General features: G+C 39.0%; 2 protein-coding genes across 2 annotated transcripts in view; one reads left to right on the plus strand and one right to left on the minus strand.

Annotated features, from left to right (window-relative positions):
• INSYN2B (inhibitory synaptic factor family member 2B) overlaps positions 1-19,703 on the plus strand; it is a 140,240-nt gene extending 120,537 nt beyond the window's left edge. The window contains exon 5 of the mRNA XM_019487134.2: positions 15,741-19,703. Within this exon, the coding sequence (XP_019342679.1) occupies positions 15,741-15,927 (187 nt within the window). The 3' untranslated portion in view covers positions 15,928-19,703. The remainder of the gene's footprint in view (positions 1-15,740) is intronic.
• DOCK2 (dedicator of cytokinesis 2) overlaps positions 1-20,159 on the minus strand; it is a 520,353-nt gene that overhangs the window by 306,990 nt on the left and 193,204 nt on the right. The gene's annotated exons all lie outside the window — the stretch shown is intronic.

The following is a 20,159-nucleotide window of genomic DNA, read 5'->3' on the forward strand; positions in this document are numbered from 1 at the left end:
GTTGGACTAGATGACCTCCTGAGGTCCTTTCCTACCCTAATGTTCTATGATTCAATGAATGCCTAAGATCTTTTGAATTCTGGGAAACAAGAGAAACTGTCACAGATCTAAAATTACAGAAGTGAAGAGAGGTACAGTAAAAACAAGCCAAATAACTTGAAAAAGATATGCACAAATAATTCCTCATCTGACGTTTAAAAACAAAGGAACCATAGCTGCCTTCCCAACAAATATAAAAAAACTCAACTGAAGGAAGAACTGTATCTCCTCACTGGTTTCCACTTTATTTATTTATTTATTTTTATCAAATATAATTAATTACCCAAAGCTATAAGGGAGGATGAATAAAAACAGCCCCCCTGATGTTTGTACCCTGACATAACATGGTGGATAGCAGGGGTGGCCAGTGCACCACAAGTGGCATGGGCAGATGCTGTGTGGTGCACAAGTGCCAGGTGCTCAATAAAGGGAGGTGGCAGAATGGAGACAGGGATCAGATCCCTGGAACAAATCTGGGGCATGACGCTGCTGCAAGAGATGGAATCAGGTATCACAGCCAAGAGCCAAGTTAAATCTTGCATGGCTCTACAACTGCAGTAATTCAGGACTTTGAGCACTCATTGGTTACGTAAAACTGTGATGTTTGCAGAGCCAGGAAAAGGTCAACCTGCCTAATGGTCCTGACACTTCCTCTTGCAGAGCGTCCTGCCTCTGCCCCTGCTTGTGTGGCCACAGCTGGAGCCCTCCTGCCTCCATTGCCCCCTACTCCCCTGTCTCCACTCTGGCATCCCAGGACATAAACTCTATCAGTTATGCTTCTGGGGAGGGGGTAGAAGTAAGAGGGAGGCAGGGAGCTTAACTAGTGGCACACCAGCCAAAAAGTATGGCTTCTACTGGTTTGTGGTCTAAACATGAGACTGAATGACTCCTAAATACAAAATCATACTCTAACCTCTGATTTGCTGTGTCACCTCAATCATAAAATTCTCTCTGCCTCAATTCCCCCCATCATCATAAGGAAGAATCATACTCAGTTACACTTTGTAAAGGAGCCGTCAGGGTACAATGATGTGTGTGTGTGTGTGTGTGCGCGCGCGCGCGCGTGTGTGTGTAAATAACCTGTAAAAGGTATGATCAGTAATAACATAAGCCAAGCAAAAAATAATAATTAAAACAAATGCGACAGCTGACAATTTAGAAAAGGTGCTCTGAGATGCCAAAATCTCCTAACAAACAAAAATTGTGTTTTGCTGATTCTACAGTGTAATTTCTATTTTTAGTTACAGCTAATTAAACCACGGAACAACAAACTGAAACATGCCAACAAACACTTTCTGACATCTCTCTTATGTGTAATGACTCACTAAATGCCAGCTCTAGAATATTAAGTCATTAGTAATGCATTACCCTTGTGCAGAACAATCACAGCTATAGTTCAGTCTCAGCCCAGTTTAGTCCTCTCTCACACAGATTAACCCAGAGGGCTTTAGAGAAAGAAAATTATGGACAGATTAACTTGATTTAAAGATATTGGTCTAAGCCTTAATTAGAGAAGCAAGGATATGCATTACAGCACAAGTTTATAAACGAAGGCGATGACAACCCTGCTATTTTCATCCTTGTCTAATAGACTGCTCTTTTTTGAAGAAGATATAAAGCTTTCATTGAAGAGCTAGTAAAAAGAAAGCTAATTTACTTGAGCCAACTATTACTTCTCCTTCCCCCCCCCATCACAATGAGGTTGATTCTGGACTGTAAATATGGTGCATTTCTGATGTGTTGAAGTTAATTTAAAACTGTTGTAAGCAGTCTCTATACAGTACTGAAGTTTTGCTTTACAATTTATAATTATCTGGTAGTTCAGGATTGTTACAAAATGTGATTTTTCATAACTTTATTTTCAAAGGGTATGTGCAGTGTGTAACATATGACATGATATTCTATAGGACTTTGCAGGATTAATCCAAGAAGTAATAAAATCTAAACATTAAGTCTGCTTGCAGATGTTAAAAATAAAAACAAAATTAAAAATGGTGTTTTACTTTAAGCTTGGCACATTCCTACACCAAGCCCTGCACATTTCCAGAAGAGGCAGTGCCTTAGCTGGACCCAGCTCGCTCAACATCTGTAAAGATCAGGTGCTCTAGTGGGGGGTGGCACTTTTAGCTAACAGGTGATTGAATCAGCTTTAGCTAAAAGTGCCAAAAAGCCCCATTGAAGCACCTGATCTATACAGACACTGTAGAGTCAGATCACAGTAATGTGCTGCTTCTTCCAGTAAAATGAGGTTTGGGGTTTTATTTTCATGTCTGCAAGCAGCCTAAAATGCAATATTACTGGCATATATTTTTTCTAATGAGAATACTTCAAGAATCTTTATATTTTTTGTTTGGGATGTGTAGTATTTACTCCAGTTATAAATGCACAGAACATAAAAATAATTTTAGCTATTTAAGCAAGAGCTAAGCACAAATTTGAAAAGATATTAAATAGTTTAGTATACCTCAACTACATATCACATATACATATATATCTTTATCTTACATTACACAAGTTGTACTGTCTAGTAATCTAACTAGGTGAGTATCTAATTAGGAAGTGCATTTCAAATTAATGAAAATGTACAATGAATTTCCTTTAAGAAAAGAAATGCTCATTACTTATGTATTACTGCAGGCCAAGGAGCACAGAACAAGCTAGTTTTGTTCAGCCATACATAATGGGTACATGGTGCCACCTGGTTCTAACATTAAAAAGTCTGGCAATTCATCACAAGTCGAAATAACTTATCTATATAAATCATCCACTTTTAAAGTAGACAGAGGAAACAAGTAGATTACATCATTCTCTAAATGAAATAACATCTTTACTTATATTCAGGGTCATCTTGTATTCAAGACAACTCCCCAATAATTAAATTTTATATGTGAAAAATTTATAAATTTGCTGTAATTTTCCAGGTACAGAATCTATTTATTGGAGGTTTGCTTTGAATTTGTTCCCCTCCCACTGCTACAGCATGGAAAATAAATCTGGGGGATCAGGTAGCCCCCTTGCCCTATGCCCCCTTAAGGGCTTCAGGGGGAAGAAGTTATCCCCCAATTTACTGAAAGACCATGATCTCCCTGAGCACATAGCAAGTAAGGGGCAAATTTGAAAATACTGACCATGAAATAAACATACCTATAGTAATCTGCATATAGGCAAATTACTACACATACCCAAAGACTTAGTTCAGCCAGAACTGATGCATTTTATGTTTTCTGAAACTGCTGGAAGTTTTAGTACTTTTGTCCTACATTTACTCCAGATACACCCCCACAAAGGATCCATGTGCTAATGACCCCCCAAGTCAAGAGCAGAAGCAGATGTTCTTGAAATGAGCAAGGATCCAGGTTTTCTGTTTCCCACAGAAAAACAGGGAAAACCATTTTTATCAGAGAAAACATGAATTTCTTCTTTTAGCAGAGAAACCTGTTGATTCCCTGCTTTTGCAAAGAGCTCTGCAGGCTGGTTGAACTCCAGCCTGAAAGAGCTGTTTACAAACAGGGTGGGGAAACCCCCAGCTCTGCCCAGAGAGGGGGGGAAAGGAGGAAGGGTGGGGCATGAGACTCTCAGTCAGCCAAGGCTCAGCTGGGCTCAGCTCAGCCTCACTCTTGACTCCTGGAGTCTCTGTGGTAAGTGGAGCTTACATGGGGCTGGGGGCCCCTCTGGCAGGACTGGAGGTTTGCGAGTCATGTCTGGGGGCACCAGCAGGGCTGGGGGGGGGAGAGAGCCAGGAGCCAGCCCCACCCCCACCTGAGCAGGCAGCAGCAGTGGGGGAGCCAGCTCCATGCTGCTTCTGCTGTAGCTGCCTGTTGTTGTGGGGGCAAGTGAGGGGAACCAGCAGGGCTTCAGAGGTTTAGGAGGTGAGTGAGGGACACCAGCAGGGCTAGAGGGGGCTGCAGGGAGCTTTTAATTTTAATTTAATAATGGATTTGGGGGATTTATCAGATAATTGGTGATGTTTTTACCAGAGAAAACCAGGATCCCTGGCCATGAGTCCTTGGATCCTCTAAAAAATTATGTACAGATGAGACTCAGAGCAACCTAGTCTGGCTCCACCTCATGGAGGGTGCAGCACACTAATTATTACAGACTTACCCAAATCATGAGATCTGGCAAACTCCATGAAATCTGTGGGAAAATAAAAACTTACTAAAAATAAATCCTGGCTCCCCAATGGGAACCAGCAGTCCTCCCAACCTCAAAGCCTGCCTGGGAGAAGGGTGGAGAGAGACTACTAGCATGAAGGTGAGCAAGCAAAGTGCCTGTTGCCTCCATCTCTCACAGCTGATTGGCTGAAAGGGCTGCCTCATACAGCCCCACCCCTCTCCAACAATCAGCAGGGAGGGCGGGGCCATATGACAAACACCCCTTAGCCAATCAGCAGTGAGGGATGGAGTTGTACAATGGATAGCCCTCTCCACCAATCAGCTAGAGGCATAGGGAAGCCCAGGCCATGATAAGGCCTTGAAAATGGCAGCCGGCCCTTTGACCTGCCCATGAAATCATCCAGCTGCCTTCTCAAATTGGGTAGACCCCTACTAATCATATATGCCAGGCTAAGAGGGAGCAAACAGGGGGATTTTGGGTGAACTGTTTGCCCACTCCTCCCTTGGAGATGTTTGCCAAACATTTAAGGCTGGTGAAGAAACAGGAATCACTGGAAATGGGAAGACAGACATAACTCACTTGTGGGAGTAAAGAGGAAGTCAATATGTATTCAATGTAGCAGCTCACAATGACTTGGAAAGAATTGATGCTGAGGAGCACTGCACGTAATGGGCACTACCATATATCTTATTCAGATGGGCTGCACTGACCTATCCTTGTTGTAGTTGAGGGTGGAGACCTGTTCTTTGCACTACAGGCAGACCCCCTATGAGAGCCTACTATAGCCTCCCAATGGGAGGATCTCATCTACACACTATTTTATGGAGATTGGGGATTTCTCCCTAGCTTGCTCCTTTGGTCTTTTGCCTATGAGCAAGCAAGACTTGTGGGGTATCCGAACCCCAAAATGTCTGGGTTTGGGACTTGCACATAGGATGCCTGTCACAGATTTGGCAGTATATAAAGTTACCACTGGCAAGTATCTTACCTCCCAGGCTCTTCAGCCTGGTACACCACATGGACATAAATGACTAAACTCTGCTCAGTCAATGGAATTTGGAAATGATTTGGCTAATTTGGCCTGAAACATGAAATAATCATAATAAAAAAAACTAGTATCTTTGCCCAATATAGGCCGTGTGCTTTATAGTTATGCTCGGTGTTGTGTTGGCTGCATTTAAAACAGCTTCATAGTTAGTTTCCATTACTGAGTGCACGCTGCTTTTGGCAATAGTTTAATTACAGAAAATGTATTTAATGAGGTTTCCTTGTATGTAAATATCAGGTGCATGTATGGGGTGGGGGGAGGGTCCCCATGCTGATTGGAGAAAAACCCTTGTCCTCTATTTGAATAAATACCTATCAACATGTAGTTTTAACACCAAGCTTGATTGATGCACAGCACAAAAAATCCCAAACAGTGAGGGCAATTATTGCAGGTACTTTGTTTATTTTAGTGTGTATTGGTTTGACTCCTAAAATTGTAGTAATTGATCAGAGACTGATTTTTGAAATGCTAATGGAAACTTGGAAGCAGAATTATGAAAAATAAAAGATTGAACAAATAAAATGAATTAAACCTAATGGTTTAAAAATACATAGTCATTTGAAAGTTATCCATGATTATTAACTGACTGGGTTAAAAATGCTAGCAAACAAGGCTATCAAAACAAGTGCAGAAGAACAGGAATTATTTGGTACAGGAGATTTCACTTTTTAAAAAATTGTTTTTTTCCTAAGGTGAAATAATAATTACACTGCAAAATACTTGCCAACTCAGTAACATTATTAACATATTAATACATTAATACTATAATAGCTTACATAATCTAGTACACGTCTTGAAGATATCTAATGATATTTATGTCAAATTATACCAGGAACACAAAGGTTCTATAATTTTTTACTGATTTGTTTTAATTTTTAACAAGACCAAAAGGGCTCATCTAATAGCCATAGGTGCCTGTATATATTAAAATATTACACAGAAAATAAAGCCAGTCCAATACAATCTTACAACAAGAGATGCATAATGAACAAATTATTCATACTCCCTCAAATTCCTGCCACAGCACCACCCTTCCCTTAACATACCAGAAAACAGAATAATAATGCACTGAATCCAGTGTGACCACTCCATCCTGAGAGACTGATACTCATGTAAATTCTCCATTACACTGTGGAAGACTTTAAAGGTAAATGTATTACAAGCAAGTTACGTCATGTTTATGTATAGCTACAGCAAACCTTCAGTTCTCTAGGGGCAAATCAGAGAATGCAAATATACTGTGGGAAGTGATGAACTTGCCATCAGTGTGATGACTGAACAGTGAAGATGAAGATCACACTGTATATGTAATGAACATACTGTTAAATTGAAGCATATTCCAAAGGAAACTTTTCTATCACTTAATAGTGTTAAAGCTCTTGGAGGTTGCTTAATAACTGCAAAAACGCTTACGCAATCTACATAAAATGTAATTCTTCCAGCAATATCTAAGATCTATTGACTTATGAATTGGATTTATAAAGTCTACATTGTTTTGCCAGCAATAGACACTAACCTTTGAGGTCAGTTCATGAAGAACTGTCTATTCATAATTATTAAACTATTTTTTTTACTTTAAGAAACATGGGAAATATTAATTTTACATTATAAGAGATTTAATTTTCAAATTATTTTTGGTATGTACTTAAGTTATGATCACCAAAATGCTCTTGCTATGATACTTTCTGGGCAAGCCATATCTATAATACAAATTTCTGCAAATGTCACAACCTTGGCTGAGTATGCAAGAGCATGAAAGAAACCAAACATTTAGAAGGTGGAAGATAGAAAATAGTTATCCTTTCTCAAGAAGTTATGGGTGCTTAAGGAAATCATTCCAGGCAGCTATTGTTCACAGAATCATAGGAAACCAGGGCTGGAAGGGACTTTATAAGGTCATCTAGTCTAGCCCCCTGCTCGCAGCAGGATCATCCCCCACCTAAACCATCACAGCCTGTCTGTCTAAACAGCTTTTCAAAGTTTCCAGGGATGGAGATTCCACAACTTTTCTGGGTTGCCTGTTCCAACGCCTGACCAGCCTCACAGTCTGAAAATTCCTCATCTCCTAACATTAACAGCTTGGAAAGAGTGCAGCAAAGGGCAACACTGATGATCAGGGGCCTGGGAAGCAAGACTTAAGACAAAAGGCTAAAGTAACTAAGGTTTTTTAGTCTGCAGAAGAGAACACTGAGGTGGGAACAAAAAAGAGTCTTCAAATACCTGAAGGAGAGGATGGGGCTGGGCTTTTCTCTGTGACCATAAGAGAGAGAGGTGGAAGCAATGGTCTCCAACCATAGCAAGGGAATTTAGGTTGCAGACTTATGGTCAGAGTCAGCATCAAGGCTTGATTGTGCTATTCAGTTTGGAAAAACAAAGCAGAAAAAACCATTGCTTCCCCCAAAAGTTTATAATCTGAAATAAAGACAAGAAAAAAAACAGATACACATATAAGAAAAACTTTCAATACACATGAAAAGTCATCAGGGCAGTGACAATGCATGGGGGGGGGTGTACGTGCACCTGCTTACAGGCCACACTCCCTGTTTAGACAACAGGCAGGGTGGCTGTGCCGGCCAGAGAGTGCGAGCACCGGATGAAGTGCTGTGGCCAGTTCTTGGAGTGCCATGGCCGCTTCCCAGTCGGTGAGATTGACCATGGGGGTCCCCCCCCACCCCCGGTTGCTAACTGGTTACTGAGGGGGCATGTGCCCCCACTGACTAAGCTGGCACCAGTCGCCCATGCATCAGGGCCAAGGTAATTCATTTAGGCTAAGGATAGAAGATGCACATAAATCAGTTGAAGTGATCAGAAACAAGTTTAAATGTGTAACAGAAAAGAAGTTCAGTATACTTAAACCACTTTCAAAATGGCCAAAACTGATTTAAGATAAACCTGGTTACATGTAATATCAGACTTAACTGATTTAGGTCGAACTGGATTATGGAATTTCTGTCCCAGATCCCTTCCTGGTTCAAATTAAACCACCACCCCCCAGCATCCCAGGATGCTTTGCAGTCCTGGGCTGTGCTGTCTGCTCCCACAGAGCAGGGTTGGCCCCATCCCTCTGCTGTGTAGCCCAAGCACTGTCACTGCTCTGGCTGCCTGTAAAGGGGGCAGGGGTGGGAAACTCAATTGGGGTCCCATGCGGGCAGGGGAGAGAATTTAACCCCCCATCCATCCCCTCTACCTCAGCATACCAGTCACTGGAGCAGCAAGTGGGAAAAAGTCAGGCAGGGGCTGCTGTGCCTCTGTTAGGCAGATCCCAGCTGGGGTCCCATGTGGGTGGGGGAGAGTGTTTAAGCCACCTCCCTCACCACCACCTCAGTGTGCCAGCCGCTGGAATGACAAAAAAGGAAAAGCCAGGCAGGGGCTACTTCACCCCTGCCAGGCAGGCCCCAGCTGAGGTACTATGTGGGCAGGGGAGGGGATTTAAACACCCCATCCCCTTCACTCTGTCTCAGCATGCCCACTTGGACCAGGTCTGACTTATGTCACTGTCCCCCAACTCCAGGGAGAACAGGGGCAAAGTTTGGCAGGGGCTACATCCCCCCTTCCCCGGCACATCCTGGCTGGGATCCATGGAGGGCAGGGTGGGTATTTTAGCACTCAGCAGGCCTGCTGGGGCATGGCCACACCTCCCCACCCCAGTTTGAGCAGGGAGGGCAGAAAAGCCTCAGAGGGATACTCTCCCAGCTTTCCTCCAGCCTTCTGGCCACTGCCAAGGAAGGGAAGGTTTGCTCTAGGCACCCCCAGCTTCTACACTCGGCCACTACGGACATGTGGCTGCATTTCTAGAATCAAAAGTGAATGTCTGTTCACTTGCTTCTCAGTACAGTCTATGCAGTTTAGACTAATCTGAAAAGATTGAATTGATTTAGCCTTGGGCTTTTTGGCTGTCTGTACCTACCCTTAAGGTTAGGTTCCAGGTTTTTCTTTAAATGGTATTATTTAGGTTCCACCCACCTCATCGTTTTTTTCATAATAATTCTTTCAATTTTCATTTTTATCCTACGCACATTTTTGGTTGGAGTTGTTTAGATAAGAAGTACCTCAGACTCCTATTTAGCCTTATTGAAAGTCATGGGGCTCAACATCTATTAAAAAATCTTTATCCACAATCTCATCAATTTGAATAGTCCATGAGAAGTAAGGACCTGATCCTGCAAAGGCTTATACACATGTTTTGGGTGCACGCAGCCATTCACTGCACCCAGTCTATGTTCACATAACTTACTTTAAATCACCTATACAGACTGGAAATGCTGCCAACAGCCATTCATTGCTCCCAGGAGTCATGTGGGGAGCTGATGAAAGTAACTGGGGATGGGGGGAGAGATGGGAGGGATCAGGGGGTTGGCAGGCCTTCAGGGACGAGGTTGCCTGGTCAGAGGAAAGTTTGAGGGGCTAAAAATAGCCCACTCTGGGCCAGCCAAGGTGGGAAAAGTGCAGCCCTGGGGCTGGGATGAGTGGCTGGGCTTTCCAGTCCTGGTGCTGCACTGTGAACAGGTACAGGCATTCTGAATGCTTTCCTAAAGTAGTTAACCCAACCTTATTTTAAGTTAGTGCACCTCAGCAGGTGAACTGACTTAGATTGGGTGCACCATTTTTTGGACAGTTCAAACCCTCTAAAATGCCTGCACAGTCAGGCACTTAGATCAACCCTGGTTAGGTCAATCTAATTTTAACACCTGCAAGTACCCATTGTGAACAGAGAAGTCCCCATCTCAGAGAAACTCCTTATATACATACGTTAAGTATGTGCAAAAGTTTATATAGGATTAGTGACAGACATCTCCACTAACAGATTCTGGCCCTTATATGAAAAACCCTTCCTTTACCCACAATAGTATTTTAATATAATTTAACAGTTATGGCATGGTGGGGAAAATTTGAATATGGTTGGTTTACCAGCAAGTTTTGGTTTTTTTTTAACTTTTGTTTTGGGTCAGGAAAATTGCATTTGTTTCAAATATAACTTATGCAAATGCCTCTTCCACTTAATATAACCTGAAAACAGTCTAGATTTCATACAGAGGAAAGTAACTGATTTCAATTAATTGAACACATCTTTTTCATTTAAAGTAAGCCCCAAACTCAGGAAATCAGATGACATTGGCTTCAGGCCTTTTCTGAGGTAACTTGAAATAGGAGACCGTAATAAGCGTATTTAATGTAATGAATATTGGGTTTATACATAATATTTCTTTATTATATTTTACAGTCAGTACTTAACAGGAGAATGCTACCTTTTTCAGACATATTTATTCCTATTATTTTGGAAAACTGTCTTAATTGGTACAATTTAATGTAACAGAAGCGATACATTTTATATTCAGTGTCAATCTTATTCCTGAGCAAGGACTTAAATGCACTGACGTGTCATGATTTGGGGAACTGGCACTTATTTTTTCAGGCAACTACCCTGTATTCTGAAGGTTATGACAACACAGAAGTTAAAATATATTGCTAAAGAGCCATTAACTGCAATTCAAGCTCTGCTTTGGACTTCTGCCGAATTCTGCCCCTAGTCAATGCAGCTATAAATGGTCATTTGGTTAGGGAAGCCAAAAGCAGACAAGTATAGGGCCATGAGGCTTGGTAGCATCTTTGACCTTAAACCCATGTTCCAAAATTTAAGCTTTCATTTAAAAAAGTGTCTAGCCCTTATCTTTGGGAAGAATCTTCAGAATTGGAACCAAGTGACAAGTCGACAAAGCAATGTCACATGGCGTGAATAATTAAGAGTGGTCAATTCTGCTACTATTCTGAACTGTACAGTCTAATTACATTTAAAATGTCAGTACTGTTAATTAATTCATGTTTAAACTTGGCAAAAGAGAAGAGGAATAAGCATATAAAAATTTACCAGGTGCTGCAATGCTTTGTTTTGGCATGTTATGCAGGAAGAAAATGATCTGTCCTTCAGAGCTTTGGGAACATAATGCTATCTTCCTCACTCAAATCACTCTACAGTTTAGCGGACTAAGAAGTTTGAAACAGAGCAGATGTATTTGTGCTAATTTAAAACAGACCTTATAAAACAAAACTCCAATGGCAAATTATGAATGTTAATGATGACTATACCTGATTTAGTGATAAAAGTCCTACATTCACAGTGCAGTCTTTTATTGCTTATATAAAACACCAACGTTTGCAACAAATCTTGAAGTGGACTTAGCAGTATTTTCTATTTCTTGAAGAAGTTATTCTTATTTGGCACAGGTGAATGAATGTTAGTCAGATCAGCAGAAAACCAGATGAACCAAAATATACTACAGACTACAGAAAAATATTCATGTGGAAAGTTATCAGTTTGTTAACTGCTTCTCAGTTAATGATTCTGCAAATCGTAATTTTGGCATCTTGAGCCACTGTACAAAGTTTTCTGATACTGTACAAACATCAATTTTTGCACTTTATTTTGCAACATCCAGATTATGACTTACCTTAAAATAAGAGAAATTCTCAATGATTTGTGACTGAAGCACTGAATGGTAACAGTAACATTTATTTGGTTTCCTGAAGTACAGCCCAAATTATACATTCACACTTTAGATCAGTGGTCACCAACCAGTGGATCTCGATCCACCAGTAGATCTCAGAATCTCTTGGAGTCGATCCAAGGCTGGGGTAGAGGGCTGAGTGCCCGTGTGCATGCATACATGCATGCACACCAGGCCAGCAGGTCAGTCCATGGGGGAGGGAAGGGGCGGGGGCTAGATTAAGGCCCCCGCGGTGAGGGACAGTGCCGCAGAGGCAGTAGCAGGGGTAAGTTGAGTGGGGCCCCGGCCAAGTTGGACTTACCTGCCGTGGAGGTGTGCCCCCAAATAATTTTTTCTTCCTCTGCCTTGATCTGCTCCCCCTTCCCTCCCCACACACTTACCTGCTGGCCTGGGGGGAGGGAAGGGGAGGAGGGGTAGCAGTGAGGCACAGTAGATCTTAGGTTGCTTTTAAATGCCAAAAGGTGATCTCCTACTTAAAGGATGGAGACCACTGCTTTAGATTAATTGGTTTTGTCTTCTGAAGTTAAATAAAATATATATTTGCTCCTTTGTTTCTTTTCCTGAAGAGATGGCAAGCTAATCCTCCAGTAATTGCAAGTTAAAATAGCTTTCTATCACAATCTCCATGTTTCCTGGCACATCAACTTTATATAGGTGTTTTTTAAAAAATCAACTAGTTAATCATGCCTGTGAAGATTTCAAAAGTTTATATAGGATTCACCTCTTATTAGATTGTCTCTTTCTAACATCAGAATTTTTGTAAGATTTAATTCTCTGATCTATCATCTTTCACAGTTCATACTTAAGGCAGCTGTTTCTTCTTCTCTTTAGCTTTCAGGTCACCAAGACCCTGGGACTCATTCATTTAAAGGCTCAATGGGATCTGATCTCAACAACCATACCTGGTATCAAGCCACACATGCATATCAGGAGGCACAATTCTATGATCAAGAATCAGATCTCAATCATACCCTTTCTGTTTGCCAGTGCAGGGAGAACCTAGGATCATGATTCCAGGCTCCTCTTCCACTAGCAAGTTGAAAGTCAGCTACCTGCAGCCTGCTCTGACCCAAGGCTATCCTGGGTCCTTAGAAGTAATTTATACTAGTTAAACAAAAAGCTACAATAATTAGCTAATAGAAATTGGCATACTTAAATGATCAGAAACTAACTCAGCAGATTATGCTTTCTGAAAACATAGCCAGGTATATTCCACTAACAATGTGCACACAGCTTCAGTTAACATTATCAGGAGTAGTGTGGGGAAAAAAAAGCTTGAAACAGATTAATATATTGTACTTCAGTCCCCAACTACATGTTATACTTAAGACATGGTTAACCAGTTAATCATGTCTTAAGTTGTAACCCAGCCACATGTTTAATCAACTAATGGCTTAATAAAACAAGGAAGAAGCCACAGAGTTATTCCACAAAAAATGTACAATAACTTTGTGGCTCATTCTTATCCAGCAATTAACTGAATGCATGGCCAGCTGCAACAGTGCACTATGCGCTTCCACAGCTGTGAGTCCCATGGCTGACAGGGGTCACAGCAATGGCAATACATGGGGCACCGCCACAGTTGCAAGCCTCATCAGCTGCAGCACTCCCAGATGTGGCAACTTGTAGGGCACTGTCAAGGCCATGAGCCTCATTAGTTGCAGGACTCCCAGGCACGGGAGTTTGCCACTTGCCAGCGCAGGGAGAGTATGAGATCATAAAGCTAAACTCTCCCTGCACCAGCAATAAGGAGTGATTGGATCTTATACTGGAATCCACAGCCACGCCTTCTGCCATGTGCCTGTGGCATGGCAGGAGACAACTGTGTGGATTGTCCATCAGATCCCATCATGCCTCTACCGGATTGTCTAATGAGGCTTTTACATTTGCAAGCTGGCCACAGTTCAAGGAAACAATTTATTTAGAGCCTATTATTTAGAGAACTAAATGCCACGACTGACAGTATGGATCAATTCAAGATGATATTCTGAGCAACAAGCTGAGGAAAACATCAAATGGGAGCTACACATCAAATGAGGAAAGATGTAAATCTTGGTGCCTAAATAGCTGCTCTTACATGCTATACAGGTTGTCACTGTAACAAGAGGTTGGGAAATCCTACACTTTTTTTTGAAGTAATTTTGAATATGTAGTGCAACGTATTTTCCAAACCTATTATTTACAATTAGAATACCTAAAAACAAATGATAAATGGCTTTATTGCTATGTAGAAGAGGGAGCTATTGGAGCACCAAGATTTACATATTTTCTCATTTGATATTTAACTCTCATATATGCTTTAAGAGGTTTAGTTGCTACAAAGTATGTATGCAAAGTTCACTTATTAAAAGAGCAAACAAGTGTAGTAGCATGGGTAATCTTGCCCTCAATCTGTTAATCTGTGCAGTGCAGCTGTTAATAGTCACAGAGATCATTATGTGAAAGAGCAGAAAATTGCAAACCCTTTTTACCATCTTTAGGATCTTTATGCTCATCAGTAAACAAAGAAAAGAGGACACAACTGGAATCACTATTTGTATTTCTACAAAATAAAACATGTTAAACAACACATGTGGTCTAAAATCTGGAAGGCCATAACCTGTTCCATATATATATAATAAGCATCTGAATATGATCCTGTTACAGCCTGATAAGAGTCCCTGAAATGCAGTTGACTCATGTATTCTTGTAATAAGACTTAAAGGTAATTTGAAGGCGTAAGTCATAAAAAGCAATGAGGAAGAGGATGACCCACCCTTCTTCTGCAGTACTGTTTTCAGGGACTCAAGCAGCATTGAACAGGTTTGCACTTATATGCCTAATGGCAAGCAAATGAATAATGGGAAGAAAAGGCACCACAAATTTATAGAAACAACTTTCACTATTGTTACTGTTACTTCTTGCCTCTTAATTTTATCTGCCTGAATTTGTTGTGTTTTGATTTTATATAATGGCAGGAACAGTTATCATTTGATTCAATAAATGCCTACTGCAAGGGAGCATTGACAGAATGTTAGGACTTATTATAATGGAAACAAAATGAAATTATTCCAATTATTTTGAAAAATATTTTGTAGTCAAAATATTTTAATCCATGGCTCTGCCAACTCAGAAATTATTTATTCAAATAAATAAATATAGTAACTGCAAGCAGTTGCATTTTATAGTTAATCTGTTTATTATTAATGCATGCATGTCAACTCTTGACATCTCTCTCGAGCAACAAAGTAGGCTGAAGTAGCCTAATAGAACAGCATCCTTTGACGCAAGTTATTGTCTATTCACAAGATTAAGGACTTACTGCCTATTAAAGAAAAAAAACAATTCATTTACTAACAATGGAGTACAGTCCTTTATGTGACAGATCATTTTACTTTGTAATAAAAAAGGAATCATCAATAGAAGCTTCTTCATCCTGCAAAACATGTGGATTACACTAAACTGAGCATAACTAAAACGTATGGTATAGGTCACATTTTCATTACCAAGAATTTCTAATACTGTAACCAGAAAAACAATGTTATTTAAACATATACATTATATACAGATTATATAAACATAATATTAAAAAACACAAACAAAATGTATCTACCTGTTGATAGATAAGCAAGTTTGCCTTAACTTATATTTGTTTACATCATGTGACAAGGAAGCATATATATAAACTGTCCCTGGAATTAATTAAAATGTTGTCTAATGGTATTAAGCACTGGTTCAGGGTTAGTGTTTTATAGATGTTCCCATCTGTACATTTACTATAGTCCTGCCAAAAACTGATTGGGCCCAATCCCAGAATCCTTCCTTCACGTAAGTAAAGATGTCTTCTTTGAGTAAAGGATGGAGGATAAGACTCTTCTCAAGACATCATAGACTATGATTTCTTGCATTTGAGTCAACTTCCCTAATACAAACTGTCCATTTCAATGACCAAATATTCTTTTTAGTTAAATACAAAAAAGGTTTTCAATATTTCTATCTTTATTATAATTAGTAATTGTACATTTACTAACTTCTTTTCTGCATGTTTTCCATAGTGTAGAATATGACTTCAGGCAACAAGAAGGCAGATTTCATCAGGTTTTGAAAAAACTGGATCAGGTAGAGCAAAGTCCTACCACAGCTCCTCCCCCAAAATTACCAACAGACCATCCAATTCCTGAGAAACAGGAATTAAGAAGAAAAACAAAAAAGGTGAAAAAGAAATGCTTCTGGTGGATTTGAATATCATACGGCTGACATACACAACTCTGAAACTACATTTCAGGAGGCATAAAAAAAAATGTATGTAGAGGTTTGACAGTAGCTTTAAAAGTGTATTAGTGAGAAATAAAGCTGGGAACTAAACATTTAATAACAATTAATATTGAAAGAAAAGCTTAGAATAAATTTTGCTTATTTAATATGTTCAGTGAATAAAAGCATATGAACAGACTATTTTCTAAAAGGGGATGTAATCTTTTTCATTAGTTTCATAAGACATTTTCATAAGTTTTTGTAAATACAAATTTTCTACCTGCAAATAATGTTGGAGATGTGATTTAAACTGATAAAAGCAAAGGCAGTAAAAGTTAAGGAAGTCGCACTAAAAATAGCCATCTCTGGCTTAGTTACAAGAAACACTAGTTATAATCATTTCCTGGTCTAGCCTTCAAAGATACACGAGTTCAGTAGGACAAAAGTTTTCTAGAACATAGGTTCTCATCATTGGTAAAGTTATTACAAAATTATTTTATCTTTCAAGTGAGTTATTTTTATTGCCTTTGTACGAGACTTCAAACAAAAAAGATTTGGGACTGGACACTATTCCTTGTTTTTGTTGGTTTGATCTAGAAACTAACAATTATTTAAAATGCAGTTTTGCATATTTATTAATAGCCTTCCCGAGAGGTCTTTCATAAAGCAATCCTATCTTTGTTTGTACTAAATACACATCTCAAGTTTTTCACGGCATATTAGAATGCCTCAAGACAAGTCTCTTTGACCCAAAATATAGTCAGAGGCTCAGGTGGTGTGAAAGCAGTAGTAAACAATGATGCTCTAATGTCAATGCAGGTAAGTGAACTGAAGGTTAATTTATCCATATGTTAAATAGCTGTGGCAACCGATCAACCGTAGATACTTAAAGGGTATTTTTATGCACTCAAGAAAAGCATTTAGTATGCAAGATGATCAGAATTTATAAATGGAAAAATCTCTACAGAAAAATTAATAACCAAGTCTTAAAGCTCTGAAAAATCACTATATAATAGTATTCAGTGCAGTCCTCCTCTGAGAATTAAGTATAGTTTGTTAAAACGGCATTTCCTTGTCTATTAGATTTATTCCTTGGGTACAAGAATATTTTAATTCTTGTTCTTATGAGCTGTTTCATGTTAGGGAAGACAGCTAGCTTGCTTCTAATCCTTTCTGTACATCAGAAAAATCATTCACTAAATTCCAGTTAAACAGAGATAATCAATTATATCTGTATGAGCACACTAAAGGCCAAAAGATAACAGATATCACCAATGACATGCATAAAATGTGGCTTGTTTAGCTGTAGCTGGTCTTTATTCAGAGCAGCATAGTAAATAGCAGTATGTAATATGACTTGGAGCCTAGGAAAGTCAGCAGGATTGGTAAGTAAAAAAAGCCTTTACAATCATTTAATCCTATTAGTTATGCAAGTCACTGGGAGCAATGAATCCACAACACCATTTACTTGACACTTTTTGGAGGAAAAACCTTATTTTAAATTCTAGTAGTAAAATTCTACCATCTACAAAAATCTCTTTCCTAAGAATTTGGAGTCAGTGTTGACCCTTAGTATGTTAAAGCACATTACCATATGTCACACAAATACCCTCTCTACTTACGTATATATACCTACACATGCAAACTGTGTATAGCAGAGATACAGAAAGGTCATATGTGCCACAGTTTTTCTTCTATTAAAGTATTTTTTGAAAACAATGTCCTTTGTGGTAGGGTACTTCCATGAATAAAATAAAAAAAAGTGATGGTGCTAACTAAGCCCACCGAGTGGCTTAAGATTTATCAGATTTTTAACACCCAATATAAAAAATGTGATATTCAGAGGAGAAAAGCTTTAAAATAATTTGTTTTACATATTTCATAAATGTGACCATAGATTCAAAGTAGTTCAGCTTAGACACGTTTATTCAAAAAGGGAAACCAGAAAGAAGTCTCAGTACTTTGCTTCATTTTGGTTCATCATACCCAACTGAGTTTTCTTGGATACATCAAAAATGAGCACTATCAGTAATAAACTAATTTCATAGGAGGAAAATCAACCCTAGCCAAAGGGTCCACTCAAAGGCCTATGTCTTTCTTGGATCCAACACCCACTGACCTCCCTTGGATTCAAGGGGCACCTTAACCTGTAACATAAGTGAAGCAATAAGACTTCTGCACAAGGCAAAATTTTGCTCCAACAATACAAGATTGAATGTAGAATTTCTTAGCTAGTCAGGTGGCTCCTTGCAGCCTGGCATAATTACAGCTGAAGGAGGATGCACACATATTTTCTTCATCTACAGTTATGTGGTGTGTCTACTCTATAGTCCAAACTCACCGTGTTGCAGAGTTATGGCTTTACTACCACATAAATTTATATCAATGCAATGAATCTTCACTCAAAATCGTCTCTGGGCCTGGTTGTTCCCTACCTAAAGGAATCCTCAAGCCCAAACTAGAGCCTCTCTTTAAAAAAACCTCCACTTCCTTTACCCTTATGCATGGTGTAAACAATCAGCTGAGTCATGAGCAGCCACTTGACCATTTTTATTACAACAAGGATGCATCCAGCCCATTCCTAAGAAACACCGATTCTAAAACCAAATAGCGCATTTGCACCTAGAGATGCAAGTGTGAGAACTGGTGATACTAATTGATTAACTTCTGCTCCAGGCTCTGGCATTTATTAATACAACTTACAGTAAAAGAGGAAAGAAATAGCATAACTATACATGTAAGAAAACAAGCATAATTCAAAACTAAACTTTTTCTTAAGCCAAAAAGTTTAGCAAGCATGATTTCATGCAATACAATTGTACAGTATTACATGAGTAGAGTTACTGTACACAAGTTTCAGCATATTATATCATGTTACAATTTGCTGTAAAATTTATATTCAGCTACTACCATTTATTACATACATTTCACTTACATTAAAAAGGAAAGACTTGAAATTCACCAGCTATATCTAGATTTACATCTGAAGTTATAGAAAAGGAGTTGTAAAGGGATATAAAAGCATGCCTGTATCCTTTTCTATTTAGTTCAGACTTCAAGAGAAATATGTATATTTTGATTAAAAATTAAATATATTACCTAGTTAAAATACCACATGCTAATTGTAGAATGTAAACTACAAGGTGATGAGATGCATGGTTTTTCATTGCAATGCATCAAACAGGAAAAGGAAGTCCTGAAAACACAGGATACACCCTGCTTGGTTGTATGGTTGGACTAATAATAGGAATATATAGACAAAGATAAAACTAAGGCACTGCTGGATAGTGTTACAAACTAGAACCCAATAAGGGTTTTAAATACACACACTTACATTATCTCTAAGGAAACAATCCTGTTTCACAATACAAGTAAGGAAAATATAACAGGCTGCTATGAGAGAGAGAGAGAGAGACTTACATGAGAAATACATTAAATCCTTTGTAGAATACTATACAGAACATGAAATACTCTACTACAATACTTTGTTTTATGGAAAGAGTCTGTTTAATTTTTTAAAACAAAAACTTTACAAATAAAAAATTGAATCTTCTAAGATATATCAAAATATTGATGTAGCTATTTTTTCTGTAACTGAAAAAAGTATAGCTCTACTGACAGTCACAACACTTGATAATTATGCTAGCTCAAATAGAGAACACTTTCTTTAATGAAATGTACTAGTCAAATGTAATGTTTTGTAAATTTCTAGAAATTGTTTTACAAGGATATTATCTTTTGCAATAAACTGACATATTTTCTTAGGTTTTGTGAGTCTTAATAAGAAACATTTTGAGGGTTGAAAAAATAAAATATTGTTTTTGAGAGGAGGAGGAATTGGATTTGCAGGACTGGGTTTGCAGTCATTAGCGTCCCTAAACAAATGAATACTATTTTAATTATGGATTGGGAACTGAGCATAAAAATTGCACCTTTTTGCCATTTCATTTTTTTTTCACCTAAATATATCATACTATTGTTATTCTAATATTGCAAATGGTTGCTCTCATCTTAATTCTTCAACATAGCAATGTGGTATCTCCGGGTGTGAACAAGAGGTCACTGTGCCCAGTCTAGAGGTAGGCGGTTTACTTGAAATGGCCTATACCTAGACTGAGAATGGGTGCATGCAGGTGTTCATTGCTGTCAGGAGCAGTGTGTGCAACCATTCACTGACCCTGGGAGCTGTGCAGGGAGCCAGTATAAGAAACTCAGTGTAG

The sequence above is a fragment of the Alligator mississippiensis genome, chromosome 9, assembly GCF_030867095.1.
Source record: "Alligator mississippiensis isolate rAllMis1 chromosome 9, rAllMis1, whole genome shotgun sequence".
NCBI lineage: Eukaryota > Metazoa > Chordata > Crocodylia > Alligatoridae > Alligator > Alligator mississippiensis.